General features: G+C 39.6%; 1 protein-coding gene across 2 annotated transcripts in view; it reads left to right on the top strand.

Moving 5' to 3' along the window:
- Positions 1 to 24,859, top strand: part of grid1a (glutamate receptor, ionotropic, delta 1a) — a 181,014-nt gene that overhangs the window by 140,741 nt on the left and 15,414 nt on the right. For both annotated transcript variants that reach the window (XM_034307825.2, XM_034307824.2), the window contains exons 5-9: positions 7,077 to 7,130; positions 15,582 to 15,755; positions 16,497 to 16,658; positions 17,245 to 17,364; positions 20,677 to 20,778. In XM_034307825.2, coding sequence (XP_034163716.2) covers positions 7,077 to 7,130; positions 15,582 to 15,755; positions 16,497 to 16,658; positions 17,245 to 17,364; positions 20,677 to 20,778 — 612 coding nt within the window. The remainder of the gene's footprint in view (positions 1 to 7,076; positions 7,131 to 15,581; positions 15,756 to 16,496; positions 16,659 to 17,244; positions 17,365 to 20,676; positions 20,779 to 24,859) is intronic.

Consider the following 24,859-nt stretch of genomic DNA (forward strand, 5'->3'; position numbering starts at 1 on the left):
CACTGACACATCAATCACATCTTCATTAACCAGGTCAGCACTGACACACCAATCACACCTTCATCAACCAGGTCAGCACTGACACACTAATCACACACCTTCATCAACCAGGTCAGCACTGACACACCAATCACACACCTTCATCAACCAGGTCAGCACTGACACACCAATCACACACCTTCATCAACCAGGTCAGCACTGACACACCAATCACACACCTTCATTAACCAGTTCAGCACTGACACACCAATCACACCTTCATCAACCAGGTCAGCACTGACACACCAATCACACACCTTCTTCAACCAGGTCAGCACTGACACACCAATCACACATCTTCATCAACCAGGTCAGTACTGACACACCAATCACACACCTTCATCAACCAGGTAAGCACTGACACACCAATCACACACCTTCATCAACCAGGTCGGCACTGACTCACCAATCACACACCTTCATTAACCAGGTCAGCACTGACACACCAATCACACACCTTCATTAACCAGGTCAGCACTGACACACCAATCACACACCTTCATCAACCAGGTCAGCACTGACACATCAATCACACACCTTCATCAACCAGGTCAGCACTGACACATCAATCACACACCTTCATCAACCAGGTCAGCACTGACACACCAATCACACACCTTCATCAACCAGGTCAGCACTGACTCACCAATCACACACCTTCATTAACCAGGTCAGCACTGACACATCAATCACACCTTCATCAACCAGGTCAGCACTGACACACCAATCACACACCTTCATCAACCAGGTCAGCACTGACACACTAATCACAGCTTCATCAACCAGGTCAGCACTGACACACCAATCACACACCTTCATCAACCAGGTCAGCACTGACACACCAATCACAGCTTCATCAACCAGGTCAGCACTGACACACCAATCACACACCTTCATCAACCAGGTCAGCACTGACACACTAATCACAGCTTCATCAACCAGGTCAGCACTGACACACCAATCACACACCTTCATCAACCAGGTCAGCACTGACACACCAATCACAGCTTCATCAACCAGGTCAGCACTGACACACCAATCACACACCTTCATCAACCAGGTCAGCACTGACACACCAATCACACACCTTCATTAACCAGGTCAGCACTGACACACCAATCACACACCTTCATCAACCAGGTCAGCACTGACACATCAATCACACCTTCATCAACCAGGTCAGCACTGACACACCAATCACACACCTTCATCAACCAGGTCAGCACTGACACACCAATCACACACCTTCATCAACCAGGTCAGCACTGACACACCAATGACACCTTCATCAACCAGGTCAGCACTGACACACCAATCACACACCTTCATCAACCAGGTCAGCACTGACACACCAATCACACACCTTCATTAACCAGGTCAGCACTGACACACCAATCACACACCTTCATCAACCAGGTCAGCACTGACACATCAATCACACCTTCATCAACCAGGTCAGCACTGACACATCAATGACACCTTCATCAACCAGGTCAGCACTGACACACCAATCACACACCTTCATTAACCAGGTCAGCACTGACACACCAATCACACACCTTCATCAACCAGGTCAGCACTGACACATCAATCACACCTTCATCAACCAGGTCAGCACTGACACATCAATCACACACCTTCATCAACCAGGTCAGCACTGACACATCAATCACACACCTTCATCAACCAGGTCAGCACTGACACACCAATCACACACCTTCATTAACCAACAAGACAAACAGGATTACATGTGTTGTTGAAATACTGAATGTTTGATGTGGTTGTTTTATGAATAGGGTTCCTGGGATGAGCACGAGGTGGTTCTTATGATCACAGCAGACATTCCTAAGAAGTGTGACTTTTCAATAACTGTGTGAGATTATTTACAGCAGCAGGAGGTTAGTCATAAGCTATCTCTGAGCTGAAGCGGCAGGAGGAACAGAAGCAGGAGTAGAGCTTGATGATAAATCAGACAGGTCTAGAGGTTGAGGAGAGCCACAGCAGGAGAACTGTGTCAGGAGCTGGCACCAGCAGGGTTCATGTACTGCTCAAAAGAAAGAAGGAACAAATTATTAGATATGCTTTTATCCTGCATGGTGTACACTGTGAGAGAATGCAAGCAGGGGCTCTGGCAGGTCTAGGACAGCATAACTAAAAGGGAAAGCCAGAATGGAGCACAGGCATGAGGGCGGTCCAGGAACATAAACCAGTGGGGGGCGGCGACAGCATTAAAACATCCCAATGTATGCCCATGAGCCCCTGTAGTTCTGTGCTATTTAACAAAATATGTAACTGAGCGAATCAACCTAGCCTTAAAGATTAAGACTCTGTCTGAGTCCCAAACTCTAATTGGAAGGCTGTTCCATAGCTGGGGGAACTCTGTAGTTAAAAGCTCTGATTTTTATGTAAACTAGATCTATAGAATGATGACAATAGTTCTGATCATTCTACTTTTTTAATAAAAAAAAAAACCCTGCAGCTTATTTTGATCAAAGCAGATGTGGCAGATCATAATAAACAAAACTTTCATTCAGATACTGTGAAGCAAGACTATTCAGTGCTTTACAAGTCATTTTATAGGTATTATATAGTCAATGGAAATTTTTACTGGGAGCCATACTGTAAAATAGTATTGATGTGATCTGAATTGGTGTATGTTTGTGCACCTACCAGAACATTATTTCATCAAGGTGTTACAATCCAATCTAGCATTAACTAGTTTTTCCAGCATCACATGGTGATATTATATTTCTTAGACTAGCAATGTTTCTGAGATAAAGGGATATCTACAGTGGATATAAAAAGTCTACACACCCCTGTTAAAATGGCAGGTTTTTGTGATGTAACAAAAATGAAACCAAGATAAATCACGTCAGAACTTTACAACATATAAAAATTAAGTGAAAAACAATCAGAAAAATTTTAGGGAAAAATAGGAAAAAAAAAAAAAACTTACAACAACCTGGTTGCATAAGTGTGCACACCCTTTCAATCTCAATCTCATGTTCAGAAGTAATAATCACATAGCTGTCATCAATGAAATTATTCTGATTAACCCCAAATAAAGACCAGCTGTTAGTGTAGGATTTTCTTCACATCTTCTTGGTTTCATCTGACTTCTGAAGCCATGATCCACAAAAAGCTTATAAACCCTGAACATTATCCCACTGTCGAAAGGTATCGATCAGGAGAGAGGTACAAAAAATTTCCAAAACATTAGATGTACAATGGAACACCATGAAGGCCATCATCAACAAAAGGAGAAAATGGAGCACCACAGTGACATTACCAAGAACAGGATGTCCCTCCAAAATTTATATAAAAAGACAAGACAAAAGCTTAGCAGGCAGGCTGCCAAGAGACCAACGGCAACATTAAAGGAACTGCAGGAATATCTGACAAGTACTGATTACTCTCTGCATGTGGCAACAATCTCTCGTACTCTTCACATGTCTGGGCTATGGGGTAGGGCGGCTAGACTGAAGCCAAGCTCAGCCCCAAACCATGTGGCAAAATGTGTTATGGTCTGATGAGACCAATTCCAAAAGGTATAATAATTCCCTAATTCCAAAAAGTATGTTTGGTGCAAAAAAAGCACATCACCAAAAGAACACCATCCCCACGGTGAAGCATGGTGGTGGCAGCATCATGCTTTAGGGCTGCTTTCTTCAGCCAGAACTGGGGCTTTTAACAAGGTGGAGGGAATCATGAATAGCTACAAATACCAGTCGATTTTAGTGAAAAACCTTCAGGTATCTGCTAGTAAGCTGAAGATGAAAAGGAATTTCCCTTTTTAGCACGACAATCACCCAAAGCACACATCCAATTCAACAAAGCAATGGCTTAACTAAAAGAAGAGCGATGTTTCTGAATGGCCGAGTGGTGTAATATAATCAAAAAGGCATCGGGATTCGAACTTGCGATCCCCCTAGACTTTACGTTGCAGAGAAGTTAGGTTATTCACATTTACAAAATTAGATGAAGACGGTGTATATAGCTGTATCTGGGGAGTACTAGGCTCATTTAAGGCTCATTTAAGGCTCATTTAAGTGAGGCTACAGTTGGTCTAATTCAAAGATTCTGTTAAACAAAGAACATTAAATCCCTGATCAGTTGTAGTTTCGTTTACAGTAAAGGTTTTAGATGTAAGGGATCTAATATTTAGCAGTCCTAACTTCAGATCAAAGGTACTGACTGCACCTTATACGTTAATTAGATTACTTAGAAAACAAGCGTTCTGACATTTTCAACATTTTTTTTATGTCCAACTTGAGGGAATATTTTTTTATCTATTTGTCTGTAAGTGCAAATATCCTATGCTCCTATTTTTTTCAAGGTTAACAGCTACAGTACTGGGAGTAATAAGCTACGGGAAGTTTATTTGTTGTGTTTGTTTTTTTTTTTTTGTCATTTAAATAAATTATAGGAATAGATAACTATAATGTTACTTTCATATCACAGTGGTTTTACTACATTTCTAATAAACTGAAAGTGCAAGAGTAGTGAAATTGTAATACCTGTAGATTTTAAAAGTAAAAGTGCATTGTGAATTAAAATACATAAACCATAGTACATTTACAGCTTTCCATTCACTTTTACCACAATTAAGTACACTAAGCACAACTACATTCAAAGTTTAATCATTTTTTGTACAATTAATATTCAATTTGATCACATTTTTACTGTATTTAATCATTACTGTGGCTGTAAGTGTACTTGTGTGTGCTGTGGTATAATCAAGTTTAGTGTGCTTCAGTGAACTTTTCCACTCACATTCATCAGATTCATTGAATAGCTAGCCAATTTTGTGTTATAACATTTAATTTTCTAGCACTGTGCTTTTGGTCAGAGTGAATTCTCATAAGTAGAGTTCTGTAAAGAAACGCAGCTCAGATGTTGCCCTGAATAATCATGATGCCTCTCAGATGGAGAGCAGAAAAGCGGCATAATGGCTGAAGAGCTCTTATGATTTGATTTAGCATTTGATTTTTGCAATGGTTGTGGGTGGAGATGGAAGGGATCAGTGTAACCATGGCAACACCATTATATTTAGCATAACAAGGTCTGAAAGTGAATTAGCCTGAGTTCTGTGTGTGTGTGTGTGTGTGTGTGTGTGTGTGTGTGTGTGTGTGTGTGTGTGTGTGTGTGTGTGTGAAATTGATCATTTACATTTTCTTGATCTCCACAAAACCGAGAATGAGCCAAGAGACAAGATGAAAGAATACAAGCGTACACACTAGAAGTTGCCCACAAACATCCCCGAATTGATCCTCACCTGTAATCAGGACCACAGCTATCGCTTTTTGTCCATAGAACAGTGTGAACACTAAAACTGCTTTTATTTTAGTCTATATAACAAGCTCACTCAGGCTAAATACAACACTCACCCACTGCTTGCTATATTGCTCCCTAATGTGTGCTAATGGTGCACTAGATTACTGTGGAGAGAAATAATATTATCCAGCATCTCTGGTATAAATGAGCTTCTTTTCACAATCATGATGACTCTTACGGCTAATTAGGGAATAATCTTTGCGCGTCCATTCTGACACTTTCAGCTCAGCACATAGTTACAAGCAGCAAAGACACTTTAAACATTAACCTTGTTATCAGCAGTTCCACAAAAATTCTCTCATATGTAACGTAAACCTTTAATGCTGCGTACGATGGAGGAAGAAAGAAAGAAAGAAAGAAAGACTCTGTGAGATTACACTGCGTGTGTGTTAGGATTCTAATGTGCGTGTGAGTTGAATCGAAGCTGCTGATTGGCCAGTTGCTGTAATCATCCCTGAGAGTTGGAATTAAAATTTTCCAACATATCCATCAATGTGTTTCAATGGAAAAGTTTCACTCTTTTGTGTAAGTAAGGAATAAAAAGCTGTTATAAGAAAACTCTCAGGAATGTGCTGTAATATGGCCCAATTCAAAACATCCCGGAGTCTTTTTATACCACAGCAGTTTCCCAATGATTACAATTTTTAATTTATTAAAGAACAACACATCAGACTTTTTATCCATTTATAGTTACATTTAATGTTGTGGAATGTCCACAAAATAAGTTAGTTCCTGTTCTCACTTACAATCTAGCAGCTATAAACTGCTGTTCCCTCAGCAGCTTCTCTTTTTTCTTTTCCTTCAAGTTAATAAAAAAAACACACACACAGCTTGGCATGTTATCAAGAAACTCTGTCCTGAAGGTGTCGGAAAAATTAAATTTACAGCTTTACGCTGACACTGGAGACTCCTTCCATCAGTGTAAAATAAATGTCTCCTTACAGAACATTTTACATGATTTTTTAATCAGTTTAATCCTGTGAATAAGTGCGTTAATATAAACCTGTGATTTGCAGCTGCACTACTGTCAAAACTTCTGACCAATCAGAATTGAGAGTTCAACAGCGCTGTGGTATAAAGTAGGGTACAAAACCATGAGTCTCAGTACAGAAGAAAAAAAGACTCAGAAGAGGAAGAAGTGTGAAGAACATCAGTAATTAGCGACCCTAAAGGCCAGGGGGAAAGGCAGGTTGGCTTTTCAGGTGCTCTGTTCCACACAGCAGCCTTGTACTGGCTTTAATGCATTTTCACCTGCTCTACTCTGAATTCTGGAAATGAAAACATGCTTTTCTTCACACCTGCTCATGAGTAGGAGAATCTGATAAACGACATAAACACAGTGTCGTGGCGTAACCTTTCTCTGTGACAGGGCTTCTCAGGACTCTTTGTACGTGTTTCGCATGCGAGACTTTGTGGAAATTTCACACACATTATCAGAAACACGTCTGCGACCTGCGGCAGAATCCAGCAGCTGAGTTATTAATATAGCCTGAGTCTAAATGCACACACATACACACACACACATACACATGCAGTGTTTCAGTGTAGCGGTAATGTATTCTCCTGTGTGTGTGTGTTTGTGTGAATTTTTATGTTTATTAATATTGTGTTGGTTGTGCTCTCAGCAATTTTGTGACAACTTAATGATTTAACATTTAATGTTCATTCTCTTTTTCTCTCTGTTGCTGTTTCTCTCTCCTCAGGCTGTCGAGACAAACCTCGCATCCAAGGACTCTCACTGGGTTTATGCAAATGAAGTAAGAACAAACACACACACACACACGCACACACACACATGCACACACATCCCACCAGCATAGAGAGCATAGTTATGCTTTGCTACAGTACTGACACAAAGTGACACACAGGTCACATGACATACCCGCGATAACGTAAGTGAGAACCCAAACTAATAAATAAAAAACTGTAATCATTGTTACTTTGCTGTGGTATAAGAGGACTGAAACAATTCTGGATGTGCTCTAATAGGAACATCATAACGCTGAGTGTTTTATTGCTTATATATATATATATATATATATATATATATATGAAATCTTATCCTGGTGTGGAGTGTACATTTTACTTTTTTTTTACGTTTTTACTTCCCTCTCTTTCAGGTAAGATCTAAATTGAATTTTTTCCATTGTTGTTAACTGATGGACCGACTCACTCCATCTGCACGCTGCACTAAATTGCCATCTTGTATTCAGGTCACTGTGCATACTATAATTTTTATTACAGCGCCTAACACTTCAATAACATTTCATTAGGCAATGCCATTTCATGGTCCATTTTATACTTCATCTAGAAATATGTTTACTTGGGTTGCAGTATTCCTCTGATCACTGTTTATTCATAATATGATTAACATGTACCTGACTGCCATTACGCTCAAACAATTACTCATCTAGTAGTCTGTTCATCTCGTTCCTGTCTTTTCATAAGATTCAGCTGAAATGACTGGTGCTACATACACACTCTACTGAGGCGGAATTCACGTGAATGACTGGCGTCTAATCTGTAAAACCGTTACTTAGGAACATTGTGTCTGGTTTCATCTCTTTCCTTCTTTTAAGTGCTCTTGAATTTTGGTGTTAGCAGAGATGTTAACTGGTGCAAGTGTCTCCATTTTCCCCTTGCTGTTTCATCACACTGTGTAAGGCTACTGACACACTACTCCACACTACTGACATTATTGATTTGCTGCCAGTACACATTTCAGATACTACTGACACATTGCAGATCACATGTATGCACAATGCAGATCTACTGATACACTACATATATGCTGCTGATACACTACTGACACAGTTCTGATACACTACTGCTTTACACTCTCCCACCTCAGTGCTGATAAAGATGATTGCTTTTGTGTGTGTGTTTGTGTGTGTGTGTGATACACTATTGATTTACTATGGATACACTGCTCATACAGTTCTGATATACACTGATCAGCCATAGAATTAAAACCACTGACAGGTGAAGTGAATAACATTGATTATCTTGTTATAATGGCACCTGTCAAGGGTTAAGATATATTAGGCAGCACGTGAACAGTCAGTTCTCAAAGTTGATGTCTTGAAAGCAGGAAAAATGGGCAAGCGTAAGGATCTGAGCGACTTTGATAAAGATCAAATTGTGATGGCTAGACGACTGGGTCAGAGCATCTTTAAAATGGCAGGTCTTGTGTGGTGTTCCCGGTATGCAGTGGTTATTACCTACCAAAAGTGGTCCAAGGAAGGACAACCGGTGAATCGGTGACAGGGTCATGGCACCCAAGGCTTATTGCTGCTCATGGGGAACGAAGGCTAGTCCATCTGGTCTGATCCCACAGAAGAGCTACTGTAGCACAAAGTGCTGAAAAAGTTAATTCTGGCTATAATAGAAAGGTGTCAGGTGTGATAGAAAGGCAAGCCGGCAGAGGCAGTGTGCAATGTTCCGCTGGGAAACCTTGGGTCCTGGCATTTATGTGGAAGTCAGTGCTGATAAAGATGAGTGCTTTTGTGTGTGTGTGTGTGTGTGTTATATAATGTATGAGAGTGTATATAATGCTGAGAGTGTATCACATTCTTCCAGCATTTATCCATGTATCCAAAGCCACTGGATTAGGACACACAAATAGTTACAGTTTGGTACTCAGAATAGTCTGCTCCTGACCTACTTAATATGTGTGTGTATGATTATATGAGTGTGTGTGGGAGAGAAATGATTTGAAGGCAGATTTGTCACAAAGAGCTTCAGAAGATCATACACTGCTATGTTTGTAACTGAAGCACACACTCACTTCACCTCTGTTAAATAAAAGCATTGTCTCAGTAAATAAGCATGAATGCAATGATAAAAGAAGGAGTGATGGTGCAGACTGTCATTTCATGCTGCCGTGTTATTAGTGATCTGAACATGAGCATTACAGCCTGCTCCATCAGTCGTGTGATGAATACTTGGTGTACAGTTGGAGCGGATATGGTGCACTCACACTGATGAAAATGCACAGAGTGCACTGCCAGCCTGTAATTCTCACAGTGGAAACCATTCAAGAGTGATCAGCTCAGAGCCTCCATTCTGCTCACTGTACAGCCCTTTCTCCTGCCAACACACCCTTCCAACATGGACATTCACCAGGCGCCAAATTCCCACTACAGCGCAACTCGAGGGATATGAGCAGACATCCATTTCTGCATTAGCTTTAGCTCTGGACTCATTAATAGATTAGCCTAAAGACCAAACAGGAGAGCACAGAGCTTGGAGATCAACCTTCTTTTGTTGCTATGATGGAGGATCCTGCAGTGAAGAGGTTTTAAAAAGCTTAAACAGGAAGGGTTGAGATCTGGTGAGGGAACTGGAATTGGCAAAATGCTAAAGTTGGCTAGGTGTCTTGCTGCGTTTCTTCTCAAAGCTGCAGTCTGTTTTTCAGGATTGAGCTGCTGTGACGCAGGTCTTTTCCCTTCCTACTTTACAAGGTGGAGTAAAGAGGTGATATTAAGCAGTAATGAAGGGACCAGATAACACCAGCTAGTCTCTTTCTGGAAATGTGATCCACCGTAAGGCCACATCCTAAAAGACATATTTTTTCCTTTTTCCCCTATTTCGGAGCAATAAAAAAGCAATAAGCCATTAAAGAGTGTGATTGCCATAATTTTATCATGAGTAGGGGTTTTCTTATGCATGACTTGAACATTTAATAAAACAGCAACAAAAACAATATGATAAAATCCAGTCTTCAATAAATAATTAATTGTATTATTATTATCTGATTGTGTTTATACACAATTCAGTTATTGTGATTCACATGTATGCATATATCGAGGAATTTACAGCGTCTTTAAACACGGCTCAGTCAATTAGATCTGGTTTATAATGATTAGATCTGGTTTATAATGAAATGTAACCTGTGGAAAGTATGCATCAATACGAGATTGCTATAGTAGAATTCTTTTCTAAAAACTGAAAAGCAGCACGCAAATAAAGAAATAGATCTCAGTTAACTTATTTTTTTAAATAGATTTTTTATTATTTTTTAAATTTATGAAAGATTAAATATGGACTAGTTTAAACGTCAAGCTTTGGGAAAATGAACCATATATACATTTATATGTATATATGTATACATGAGGCAAAAAATCTGACATAAGAACTACTTAATAATTATCAGGTACTCTATATTTTATTTTTAGAAAAGTATTGACCACAGCTCTTTTATTATGTGTCAGCTCACAGGTTTAGAGTACAAATGGTTACTGGTATTTATTCTTGTTCTGTCTAACTGCAGCCTCAGACAGTCTATTTTATAATAATAATAATAATAATAATAATAATAATAGCTGTAAGCAGTATTTTCAGGGGCCAAGCACCCAGCCTCGGTGAGCCACACATTCACAGACACACTACAATTGTTGCCTAAGCAATCACAGGAAAGCAGAGCAAAGGGATTCAAGAGTGATTTTGTATTTTCACTCATGATGTGTACGTTTTGAGCACGGACAATGGTGGAATTCTCTGAAAGGTCTAGAAGAACAAGTGGGCAGCAGTTTGGCATTGCTGCTTCAGTTGCCACCACTGCTGTGACCTGTGGAGTTGTTTGTTGCTACTTTGACCTTTGGTCATGATTGCTACAGGTCTGACCTAAAAAAAATTTTTCTTCTCACAATTTAAAAACAGCTAAGGTATTGATGTTTTTTCTCATCAGTCTGGGCCTTTTTCCCTACTTTGTCAAGTTTAGACAGGTTTCAATATGATGTGAGCAAAATTTGTTTGGACAAAATTTGGAGGAGGAGTAACAAAAATGGGAGTTAGATGGAAGCACTTTCGGCATGTTATTGTGTAACTTTTGACCAGTAAGTGGCGCTGTCACAAAATTTGTTGTACAGCCTCAGGGCATGGTTCTGAAGATCTCACTTCTTGTGTGGTGGCTTTGCCGTCAGATTTGTTGGCACATTATGGCCAAACTGTTTGGAATATCAACATTCTTTTGATAACTTTTTGTCCAGGTTGGTCTGAATATGATGACGTATGCTAAACTTGGTGTTGATTGGACATAATTTATAGGAGGAGTAGCAAAAAACTGTTTTAGACAAAATCCAAGATGGTTGACAGGAAATACACTTGAATTTCAGATGTTGGTGTGCGTTCACTTCAGCGTACTCCAGGGAATTTTAGGAAAAAAGATCTGTGAATTTAGCACAAACTCTTCAAATGATACAAGAAAAAAAAAGAAAGTTATTACAGTTCTTGACCACAAGGTGGCACAGTCATGAAACCTCTTGGGTACATTCAGGACATGGTCCTGAAGATACTTATCAAGTCTGACACATAGATGCATTACTGAGATACACCCTCACATCCTATTTTTTGCATGTGCCAGTGCATTCCAGGAGAATGGTTTTGAATATCAAAATTCCTTTGTTAACTTTCAGACAGGTCTCACGATGGTTGGAGCCAAATTTGGTGATTGGACAAAATTTGGAGGAGGAGTAGCAAAAATGGCAGTTATATGTAAGCATTTTTAGCATGATATTGTTACTTTTGACCAGTAAGTGGCGCTGTCGTGAGCTGCATAGCCTCAGGTCATAGTCCTGAAAAAGGCTACCAAGTCTTGTGTCAGTGCGCAAGGTCATTGCTGAGATACAGCCTCACATCCTGTTTGGCGGCGTCAGTGTCAGATTCGTTGGCCCATTATGGGCTGTTTAGAGTAATCAAAATTCTTTTGATAATTTTTGTGATGCTTACTGTCAAGATGATATGCGCCAAATTTGATGATGACTGTACAAGGAGTAGTGAAAAAACAGTTTTTGACAAAATCCAAGATGGCGGAAAATCTAATTTTAAAGAAATTGACATCATAGGTTGCGTTGAACTCGTCTTGACTCAGGGAATCCAGGGATGTATGGCTTTTAAATTTTGGACACATGGTTCAAAAGTTATGACCATAAACGTACCTCAAAATTAGGCCAAAATTTGACCCGATGGTGGCGCTAGAGCATTGGCAGCACTTGGCCCAAATTTGGTCAGATCGTTCTTTAGATCCTCCCCAATCAGTGTGCCAAATTTCACAACTTTTTACCAGACGGCTCCATGGGCAGCCATAGACACCCTAGCCAGAAGAAGAAGAAGAAGAAGAAAAGGTAGAACAACAACAGGGTGCCTACGCATCCTTCTGTGTTTGGCCCCCTCATAATAACATATATATACATATATAATAATAATAATGGGTAAAGCTACTAACTTTGGACAGATGCAGGATTGAGAATGTTCAGATCTCATCTTGTTCTGATAAAATGTAATGAAACCATTAAAAAAATACATAAAAAAAAAACTCTCTGTGACAGAAAATGGGCTTTTGGCAATTATTAAAATAAAGCCTGCACAGTGAAGACACATTGTCTCTGCAGTGTTCCACAGGTTAAGGATGAGAAATTACCACATGTACTGCGGGACAAATAGATAGCTCAAGCTTGTAATGATCCTCTGCGTTCTGAGCTCATGGGGTTATACAGTAATGAAATGGATTTTTTTCTCCCAAATTGGTAATTGCCAACTTCCCGCCAATAGCTAATTATCCCCTATCGCACAACAGCTAACAACTTAGGAGAGTCAGGACTAACACTTCCTCTGAGACATCTGCAGATCGGCTTCAAGCTGCTTCTTAAGTAGCATCACAGGGCAGCTACACAGGCGCTCACAAACACCCATGATTGGTTAATGTCACTGTAATCATGAGGCGAGAGAATAACAACATCCTTCGCATCAAGAGAGCACAGATTATAGAAGCCAAAGATGAAAAATCAATTGTCCAATTCATAATAAAACTCATCCTTTCAAGCCTTTATCTCTTGAAGCTCCTTCTTACAGAGATTTGCAGGATCAGGAGGAAGTCTGGGCACATTTAAATTCCCCAAAATCCAAAGTTTGCAGAGATGTCAATAAACCACAATCCCAGGCTGATGAGTCAGTGGTTCAGTCCATTAGACACCAATTTGCCACTAAATACTTAATGACCAGAGCTATGGGTCACCAACTAGTCTGACCCAACATTCACACTAGCAGGTGACAAGTTGCTTCTGTCACGTATAGTTTGTCTCCTGTGGGTGTGTGTGTGGCCTGTCAAGCATTTTTTGTTAGTTTTTTTTGTTTGTTTTTTTTTAGTTTTTTGGTTTTTTTTTTTTTAGTTATACCTTCTAAAGCTAGCTAGTTAAGCACAAATTAAATAACTCACTAATCAGTGTGACATTTGGTTGTCTGATTTACATGTTACATGCTCGGCTTCATACTAGCTTCGTCGGCAGATTAGCAAAGCAAGCTAACTGTGTGAGCTATGTACACAAAAACACCAATGATCTCTTAAGTCTTAAATGGACCTGAAGTGCAATGCAGTGGCGTGAATCGCTTTTAGAGGTGGATCACATTCAAGTCGGCATTTAATTCTTAAAAAGCAATCCCCTGCTGTTTCTCATTAAAGAGGTAAAACAAGGTAAGAGCAACGCGTTTGCTTTTCAGTGTGGCACATTGTTGCATGTCACAAAAGAAGCGCAATAGCGTTCCTGCCTTGCATTTCACATTATTTGACCGGTGTGATTGTGCTGCACTCTGGCACAGAATCTGCTCTGTAGTCAGCATCTTTCCTGCATTCCATCAAGCGGTTTGTTGTTGTCAGCGTCAAACTGAGCCTGTTTGGAGTCAGGATTCTTTTTAGATGTGAGCAGAATGACGGGAAGGCTCCTCAGTGTCCTTTGGTTCGGATACAATGACATCAGCAAAGAAGTTTTTGACTCTGGGATGTTTTTGGAAATGGTGAAGTCGGAAGCACAGGATCACAGGATCTCTCCGAGGACAGGAGGAGGCTTCTGGTTTTGCAGCTGCCTCGGCAGTTTGGGTTTTCCGATGTCGCTGGTATTCTGAGCATCGCTACAGACTGAGATTATGTCCCAATAACCCCAGTTTGTCACAGTAGATAAGCAAAAAGGAGGATCTGTTTCTTGTGTGCTCTTTTATTTAATCTCTTTTGTAGTGTTCCTGCCACCTGAGCAAGCAGAACTGGAGATTTTCACACTTTTTTCACACTGTTTTTCTGGACTAGTAGCCATTTACACAGAGAGTTTGAGATGTTTGGTTGAGTGAGAAAGCATTTCCAGAGCCCCAGAACCTGAGCACTCTCTAGACAATCAGTCCCACGTGAACATGGTTAGTCTAGGGTTTGTTTCAGTTGAACTCAGTGTGTGAAATTACAGATTGCATCCTGTTTCAGGTTTCAGTTTGGAGGATAAAGGTGTGTTGTGGCCTTTAGAGGCAACAGAAGTGAAGATACTTTATCAGCAACATGCGATTCAGTCTATAAGTATGCCCTCAATGGTGTATAGAATTGCACGATTGATCCACAGTTCAGAAATTCTTGCCAATTATTCATGCTAAGTTTGAAAATTCTGCTTTCACTTCATTAAAGCTCCTTACTTTCAGTGTCCATTTGTTTTATGTGAGCAATTCACGGACTGGTTAATTATTTTGAGTTTTCTCTTCAATCATTCTGTCAACATTGCCCTCAGCTTAGCTCATTTCTGATTCATACTCAGCCATGTTGTAAATGTCATCTCCACTAATAAATGACAAATTTACTCAAGCAGTCTCCATCAAAGGCAGCTTTTAATGCTTTTAACATTTTCACTTTTCCTATTTTTCACACAGCTACTGTACAACGCTAATAACATTGCGAGACCCAGGGTATTCGCCACAGGACATTCTGAAATTGAAGTTAGACTGAGATTATTTTTACACATTTTTTCTTTTCATATTATATAAGACACCTTGGGGTATTTTCAGTGTTTTTCCTGCATCCTCAGTGTATTACTGCAGAACTATTGCGTTGAGGGTGTGTGTTATTTAATTCCAGTTTAAAACCTGTTGGTCAGAAGGTGTTGATTCATTTTCTATAACAGCGAACTTGTTTCACAGACATTAAATGTAACTATAAATGGATAAAAAGTACGACATGTTGTTCTTTAATAAATAAAATATTGTAATCGTTAGAAAACTGCTGTGGTATAAGAGGAATAATACACTTCAGTAACTCTGCTGCATCACACCACCCTGTTGTTTTTATTCCATATTTATCACCTTACTGGCCATACAGTTACTTTACATTGCTATTATGAGTAATTTTAATTCTGCTCTTGACTGTAAGGAGTGTGTGTGTGTGTATGTGTGTGTGTGTTCAGGAAGTGAGCGATGCTGACATCATGGACCTTGTCCACACATCTCTGGGTCGTCTGACAGTCATCAGGCAGATTTTTCCCGAGTGGAGAAACAACAATGCGCAGTGCAGGAGGAAAAACCAGAGAGTTAAGTCACTGCTGTGTGAACCTCAAGAGGAGTACCTGCACAGCCTGGAGGTAACACACACCGTACACACACACACACAGAGCACAGAGCACACCTGCCCCCAGTTAATCCTGCCAGCTCACCCACAGAAGTGCATTTTAAGAATCTGTAGTACATCCGTAAATAAAAAAAAGAGGTTGGATATGCTGTGTCTTTATAATAAAAGAGCCTAAAAATAGCAACGTCCTGAAACTAGTTTTAACTATGGGAAAGACACCTTTTTTTAATTCTCAGCTAGTAAGAATTAGGAGTCGTGCAACTCTGTAGGTGCTGTTTCGTTTCATATGGGCCGCGTCGATTTGGTTTCCTAAGTTCCACTTTCGTTTTATTTTCCCAAGGTCTGATTATGTACATTAATGATGTTCATTCTGACTAAACAAAAGAAGGAGGTTCTCGACCCAGTTTCCTGTTTCACCAGACGTGACATTCCCCCTGTCAACCCTAATCGTTGTTAAGCTAACTCATCTAGCTGGAGCGTCCTGCTGATGAAATCTTTACACAAGGTCAAAAATGGAGCTTTTAATGATCTAAGATGACATATTGATGAGTGCACTGTTTTGTTTTTTTTTCTCATCACATATTGTAAAAAGAAACAGAGAAGTGCCAACTGATCAATTTAATGAACATTCAGGCCAAAACCTGAGGTAATATTATTATCAGGAAGGAGCAGGACTCAGGTTTTATCACTCACTGTGGGATTTATAGAGTACCTGTCTGTCTGTCTGTCTGTCTGTCTGTCTGTCTCTCTGCAGGTCTCCACTCTCTACCTGTATGACAGCGTGTTGATGTTGGCGAACGCATTCTACAGGAAGTTAGAAGACAGGAAGTGGCACAGCATGGCGAGTCTGAGCTGCATGAGGAAATCAACTAAACCCTGGAATGGCGGCTGGTCCATGCTCGACACCATCCAGAAGGTAAAAATGCAATTAAAAAAAATGATAACCAGTATGAAGTGTAATGCATACACTGTACATCTCTTTATTTCTCTTTTTAATAACTCTCTTTCAGGCATAAATCTCTACAATCCCATATGTCAGTAAAAGGTTTAATAAAAGGGCATGACATTTCTACTTCTGATTAACACATGCTGAGATTCTGCACTGTGTGAACGCTGCTGTCAGGTTAAGAAAAGTTAATCCTGAACCTGACAGCAGCCTCAGTGTAACTCATCTGGATTTCATCTAATCTTTGGATCTGAAATGGAAAATCTTTTTTTGGGAGTCTCGACTTAAGCTTCCTGATACAGTATGTGCTGATGGATTGTTTATTGGTTGTTTGTTTTAGGGGCGGATCTTGGACCTGACTGGGCTGATGAATTGTTTATTGTTTATTGTTATTTGTTTGTTTTAGGGGCGGATCTTGGACCTGACTGGGCTGATGGATTATTCATTGTTTATTTGACTGGGCTGTGGACTGTTTATTGTTTATTTGTTTGTTTTAGGGGCAGAACTTGGACCTGACTGAGCTGTGGATTGTTTATTGTTTATTTGTTTGTTTTAGGGGCGGATCTCGGGCCTGACTGGGCTGATGGATTTCCGCAGTAACGGGGCAAACTCTCACGCTCAGTTTGAGATTTTGGGGACGGCGTACAGCGAGACATTCGGAAAAGACATCAAACGTGTAAGTGATGTCAAAAACACAGTTTTGCCTTTGTGGCATCAACAATAAAAGTGCTTCTGTGTGGTTCTTTTCTCTGTCTAACTCTGTACACACACACACACACACACACACACAACTACATTCATATTCTCCTCTCAGTTTGGCTGCTTTCCTTCTTCAGACTTGATTTGTTGCAACTCTTTCCTTCTGTTTCATTTCTCTGTCTCATCCCTCCATCATCATTACACACTCATCTCTTTTTGTGTTGCTTTTTTAACATCTCTTCTTTCAGCTTCTATTTGCTGAAAGTGTCATATCCAATCAAGGCAGAGATGATCCTCTTTCTGTTTTTTATTTCAGACATGTCATTATCTCTCTTTCTCTCTATCCCTCTCTCCTCCACCTTCATTTTATGTACAGATGACAGAGTGATAGATTCTCTCTATCTGCCCTGTCCTCTGTAAGAACATGTTTCTGTTCTGTGTCTCTGATCATAATGAGACACTCTTCTGAACCATCTGCTGGGTGGAGTATGTCGTACTGAATGAGCTTGTCATACTGAATGGCGTTCGTTGGTCAAATGTGACCTTAACCATTAACAGGCTATTTTTAAAAATGTGCACTTACCCGAGCGATTAATAATGAATGTGTTGTATCAGAGACCAGCCTGCCATGCATATTGCCAGGGACTCCAAGGACACACTCACACACACAACCTGTGAAATTTAAACAGCTATAACAGAAAGTATAACTCATTCTGATGCTATATTTAATTACACCATGTTGTTGATTAGTTTCATATAACAGCAAACTTGTGTGACTGAACGTAACTAATAACCAGAGATCATGTACGTATGAGAAAATGTCTGTAATAAGCTACAAACGTTTCAGTGTGTATAGTACCCTGAAAACATAGCAGCTAAAAAACTATAAACTCTCTGGGGCCCAGGACATCTTCACTGGTTTCCTACCATGAAGACATGGATGATCAGAGCTGGCAGAGTGAAAGTGTGAGATTGATATTCACACACCAAAGCAACACAACAAAGAACATTTTAAAGCTTCACCTTCTGCATGTTGCTATTAATTATTATTAGGCTCCTGTCTGATACTGATAAAGTGGTAAAGTGGTCCACATCTTCGGTACATAGATCTTTTCTGACAGACTGTTATGAGTTTGTTTGCATACATGAATATTAATTGGAAATGAATCTTCAAAAAAATACATTACAGTGTTCCAAAAGGTTCTGTGTTAGATCCCGGGGTCATTATTTGGACGTTATTAGCAAACCTAATGTTGGCTTTCACTTCTTTGCTTGGAAATTATCTTTCCAATTCAGCAGAGCAGATATCCAAAATGGAGACTTTGAAAGACATAAAAGCTTGCATGAATAAATGAAATCATCTACATACTAACAAAACACTAATTCTGATGTTGGGTGCTAAACCTGGCCACAAAAAGTTTTTTTTTTTTTTTTTATTTCGCCCTTGAGATCGGCATCTTTTGTCAAATGAAAAGCTATGGTTAAGGACCTTGATGCAACCCTAGATGCTGGTATCAATGTAACTAACATTTCTAAAGCTTTTTAGTATTATTTGAAAACAATATCAGAAAGATGAAATATGCAAACCCTACATGACTCCGAGAAACTAGTGCATGTTTTCATAACTCACAAATCAGACTATTTGAATGGGTTGCTATCTTGCTGTTTTTTAAGCTTCAGCTGGTTCAGAAAGCAGCAGTCCATGTCCTCACCAGGAAAAGAAAGTCACAGCACATTACTACAGCTCCTCTGACTGCTTATTATGTTCTTACTGTATTTTGCTGATCTCCTGAAGCAGTACAGGCCATCCCGAGCACTTCACTCAGCTGAGGCAGGACTACTGTTAGTCTGGAGGATCAGTAGCAGCTCAGATGGTGGAAGATATTTTTCCTACATCACCCTAAACTTTGGAAAAGTTCCAGAGAACATCTGAAATGTCAGAAAGCTGTTTCATCAGTACTTAATTTTTGCATTTTTGGACAAAGCTGTCAGTGTGGAACAGTATCTGTCAGAGATTCACAGATGTATGTAGCTGTTAACTGATTAAAACAACTTACTATAAACTTCCGTACTTTAAGATACTGTATGTTTTAAAGCATTTTATGACAGTCCATGAGAGGCCAATCCAATCCAAATTATTTTATAGGAGTATTGTAGTTGTTGGAGCCATTTTCAGTTATTCTTTATCAACATACTTCATACTTATTCATTGGACAGGTTCATGAGGCAGATTTCTTTTTCAGTTTTAATACTTGGATATGGGAAAGATATAACAACCACTAAGCCATAAACTTAATTGCATAAAATTAGCCAAAGGCTATAAAACAGTAGCCTACAGTAAAGTTTATTGCAGGATGAGCTATGTCATGCCCCTTCGTTATAAATTCAGTTGATGAGGGAACACATAGTGTGTGTAGCGTTCAAACCAACAGCTCCAAGATCATCTCAGGACAGGCCAAATCTGCTACATGAATGCTATAGATTCAGGAGAGTGTGTGGCTCTGAGCTTCTGAGCTTCTTTTCTCTTGCATTTATGCATGTCCTTAATATATTTATTGCTTTTTTATTTATAACCTTCCTTGATTGGTAAAATATGGAACGGGAATGGTTTCTACATTTTTCTGTACATAAAATTACTCACATTTGCATTTAACATTCTGAAATAAATGTTATATTTAACATTGACCTGCTGCTACATATGTGGTTTTCTCTCCATCTCATGTTGCTTTTAAATCCGTCATTTCAAGGTAACAATCAAGTAATTTCCACCTATCTGTTCTACAGAGTGGTCAGAGACTATGTCGTGTAATATGTTTAACGAGGCTAGCTATTATTTTAAACCCCTGTAAGTGTTTTTAAAAGCAGACAATGCTTAACACTGACCTGGTTTTATTTTTGTATTAGTGAACAAATATCCTAAAAAAAATTCTCCTAAAACAGTAACTGTATTCTGAATACTGCTTTTTTAAAATGTGTCATGGAATAGAGATTGCAGTGACACTTAATGCAAATGCAGCACTTAAATCTAGAAACACAAGTACTTATACCAAATTTCCATCCACACTGACTCCAAATAAATCATTTATTCTCAGTAATATTGATGTCAGTAATACTAATGTCTGTGCTATGATCTGTGCTTAGTTCCTTAGAAGGGTCCAGAAACCTCATTGAAAATTCATGCACCTTAATTCACTTTGACATTTGTTTTTATAACACTGATGTCCTAGATAGCCATGTTGACATTTTATCTTATGAGCTGTCTCTCTCTCTCTCTCTGTCCATCTCCCAGTTAGCAGTATGGGACTCTCTCCGTGGCATGAACGGTAGTTTGAAGGAGAGCAAAGTGGACAGCGGAATGCAAGGCGTTTTGCTGAGAGTTGCCACCTTACTGGTATGTAATTTAACACTCTATTAAACAATATTGTGTGTGAGTGTGTGAGATATTTTAAAACATCCCTTAGGAGGGAACTTCCAAGTGATTAATAAACACAATGACAGGTTAGGTAAAGATGTAGTATCTGGCTCATTTGGGACATGGGGATAATTCGTATGGGTAATGACCGATGCGACACACCTGAACTGTTTCGCGGCATGTATCTCCCCATTTCTCAGAACTGAGCTGTGTTGAGCAAGTTGAAAAGCAGTGGGTTTTCTTTTCTGTTACTTCATAGTCTCAACTGTGTGATGCACCCAGTGGTGTGATAAATAAAATTTTAAATTCAGAGCTTTGCCTGGGTCTGCTCTGTTCTCCAAGCAGGGTGCTCACAAATTTGGTCCACTGCTCTCAAAACCTGGGAGCTTGCTTGGAGAATGACATGAGGTGTATACAAAGTGAGTCCTATAGCGTCACTGACCAACCAGCAGGAGCAGCAGTGACAGATTTATCAGCCTGCAGATGCAGCAGTACTAAAGTTACCCAAAGATTGCAAAAGTCCACAACAGGGGTTATGCCTCCTAAACCCTTTCTCCTTTCCTGATATCAATGATTTCCCACACCGTAACCAGAATGACACCCCAGGATAATCCATAGGTGTAACTTGCTACGAACTGTTTTGCTACGATGGCTTAGGACTGCAATTGCTAAGAACAGTTTTGTACTTTTGTAAAGTCTCCAGCATTGAGCAGTTGATAACTTCATGTTAAAACTAAACTGAATTCAGAAATAACTCTGAGGATCATATCCATAAGTTGCTCATAAGTTCACAAGTTCCTGGTTACACAGTTGTGCTTTTTGACTGTATAGTATACAGCTTTTTGAAGGGAAATTATTTACAATTGCACTATCCAGTGCCACCCAGATGAGGATGGGTTTTCTTTGGAGTCTGGCTCTTCTCAAGGTTTCTTCCTCATATCGTCTCAAGGAGTTTTTCCTTGCCATCATTGCCTCTGGCTTGCTCATTAGTGATTAAATTTATAAATTTAAAATTTATATCCAGTATTTATATATTTCTGTAAAGCTTCTTTGTGACAATGTTCATTGTTAAAAGTGCTTTACAAGTAAAATTGAATTGAATTGTAATTGTTCAGACATGTTCGGAGGTACAGACTTCACCATGTGTATGGCCCAAGAGTGAGTGGGGTAAAGTGTGTTTAGGTGATGTCCAGCTGGTGTCCCACACTCTGTCTTTGTGAAAGCCAGCTGGACTATGCAACAGTAAGGAGAGCAGTGCTGGAGCAGGTCTGCTTGACCCTAGAAGGACATTGGCGACAGTTTGGGGAACTGACATTGTAGGCAATGGACTGGCCCTTCACAATCATGCAGAGATTCTGAAGGAGTCGCTGAGACTCGAACCTGAGAAGCCAGAGAAGGTCATTAAAAGGGTGGTGCTGGAACAATTCATTGCTCTTATCTCACTTATTGCGAGGGAATTTGCTTCAGGCTTAGGAGAGGTGCCAATGGCTCTATAATATGTGCTCCCAACCTATTATAGTCCTCGTATTGTGCCCCACCTCTAGGTCAAGATCACACAGCAGGTTGGGGAAATCAGCTATGAGGTATTGTGAATGGACACAGCAAACTTACCACCTTAATCTCCTCAAACAGTGGAGAGAGGCAGTACCTCTAATAACATCGAACTGAGTAACATCTAATTGAGACTCATGGTCTTGTGTGCAGACTGAAAAGCAAGTAAAGTAGTTCAGAAGATATTAGGAAAAATGCTGGAAATGTACTTGTGCCCAAACTAGATGGAGCAATCTGTTTCTGCATAGACTAATGCAAGGTGAATGCTATTTGTAATTTTGATGCCTATCCAGTCGACAAACTCCTGGAACGGCTGGACATGGCTAATTTTTTTGCAACCCTGGATTTAACCAAGTACTATTGGCAGATTCTTTTGACACCAAAGTCCAGGGAAATAAACAATCGCCCCACTTTGGTTATCACCAATTTTTACAAAGAATTTGTAAAAGCATTAGAATAGATGAGTTTGGGAGGATATCAAAGGGATGTATCCTTTGTGCATAGTGCCATTAGGAGTATAGTTTTTAAAAAGTGAATACACCAGTTCATACCACCAATATGTTTTTAATCTGGATTTAATAAATATCTGTAGGTCTTGTGTAGATTGAGATTCTTTTTATGTGTTGGTCAAGTTTATTGCAAAGATTCAGTAAAAAAGAGATAACTGTTTTTACAATCGTGTAATATACAATGACACAAATGTATTTAAAAATTATGCCCTAATTAGTAAACAACAGGTGTTCAATAAAAGTACTTTCAGTGCCTGATTATCAGAATGGGCTTCTGTGATTTGCAGTTGCGTATGTCTGTTTGATCAAGGAGATACCTGATATCAGTTCAGACTTCTGCTATTTATGATGTTGTTCTTATTTTGCTTCCCTGATGAATTTATCACCATTTTCTAGGCCCCCAGGGAGCTTACAATCTAAGGTTTATCCTTTGGGTCAACAAGTTTCTTCTGTCCTTATGAGTTTTGGTGAATATTGGAGGTATATTTTGCATCTGGCACCAATTGTTCTTCTCTGCTCTTCTGTTCTTCTCAGGAGACCTCCTGTCCTTGTGTCTTCTTCAATAGATAATTAATTCTCAGCATGTACTGTATGTAGGATGTTTCTTGTTTTGCTCAGGAATGTGTGGGTTTAGCTTGTGGCCACCTTTGTCCTCTCTCTCTTCTCTACTGTCTTTAGATGATTTTATTGGATTATTCAGTACAAAAATTTCTATTCCTTCACTTGTATTTCTAATGTTCTCTGGAGCACTATTTCTGAGTTTGGGTGTGATATAAGAAAAATGTCTTCCAATAAATGAGCTGCAATTGATCCTCAGAAATAACAGTAGACCTTTCTCAGCTGAGTGAAGTGCTCAGCATGGGATATCCTGCTTCAGGAGATCAGCAAGATACACCAGATTTAAAACCATACAGAGCTGTAAACATTGTAAGCAGAACTTTAGCTTTATTTGGCTTTATTTAAAGAGGCAGCAGGGCAGTCCAATATATTACTATAGTTCATAAGAGCATGTAGGGATATCTTAAGATTCCCAAAGTCTCCATCTCTTGTGTTGTTGCAAGATGGCCAGTGAAACAGTCCTTATCAAATAGATTTTGTTTTTTCAGTTAGGCAGAGGTACTTGCAGTCGTTTGTAAATATGATTGTAGATTGTATATGAAGTAGTCTTTAGGATTTGCTTATGCCATCAAAGGTATCCACCTATGCCAAAGGCTCTGAGGCAGAGATTTCTAGAGGAGCTCTCTTCAGCCACAGAGGGCATGACAGTAAATGATTTTTCCTAGCAGAATAAATTGTTTGAGACTGGTTGGATATTATAGGCTGCCTGGATTATGAACTTTTCACTTTGGGACCTCACTTCTATTGGAATGCTATATGTTCTTTCTCCTGAACCAGTTTTCTCCTACCATTCCTACCATGTCCAGCTTTGCCCCAGTCACTAAATTTCAAAATTCTTTATTTTCACCTTCCAATCTTCACCTCTATGCCAGTCTTGGCAAATTTCAGGTTTCAGGAGTGATGGTAATACAGCACTTCCTTCATACAGGTCACCAGTAATTTGTTCAGGCTGTTGATTTGGAGCTTAAGATAGTTTCTAATGTACAGTATATAGTAGTGTACCAAGGCTTCAAGATAAGCCTGCTACTGCTACTTCTCAAGGATTTTCACTGATGAGGTCAGGACCCTATAGACTAGGTGGGTTCAGGATTTAGACAAACATCTTTCCCAAGGATTGGATTGGACTGGTTAGTGTAGAAGCTATGTTTCCTCTATTCAGCGACATGGATCTGGATTTTGAAACTCATCCAGGACCAGGTCATCCTCTCCTTAAAACACTTCTGTAATGGCCTGCTACCAATAAGGTCTTCAATTAAAGCCCTTATAAGAGGTTGCTGTACAACAAAATTGGTTAATGGCCTTCTGCAATCCATCTCAGTTAACTTTAAGCCTGAGCCAAAGTTGTAGTCCATCATGAGGTCTGTGAACTTTCTTCAGTATGT

The sequence above is a fragment of the Pangasianodon hypophthalmus genome, chromosome 10 (assembly GCF_027358585.1).
Source record: "Pangasianodon hypophthalmus isolate fPanHyp1 chromosome 10, fPanHyp1.pri, whole genome shotgun sequence".
Lineage (NCBI taxonomy): Eukaryota > Metazoa > Chordata > Actinopteri > Siluriformes > Pangasiidae > Pangasianodon > Pangasianodon hypophthalmus.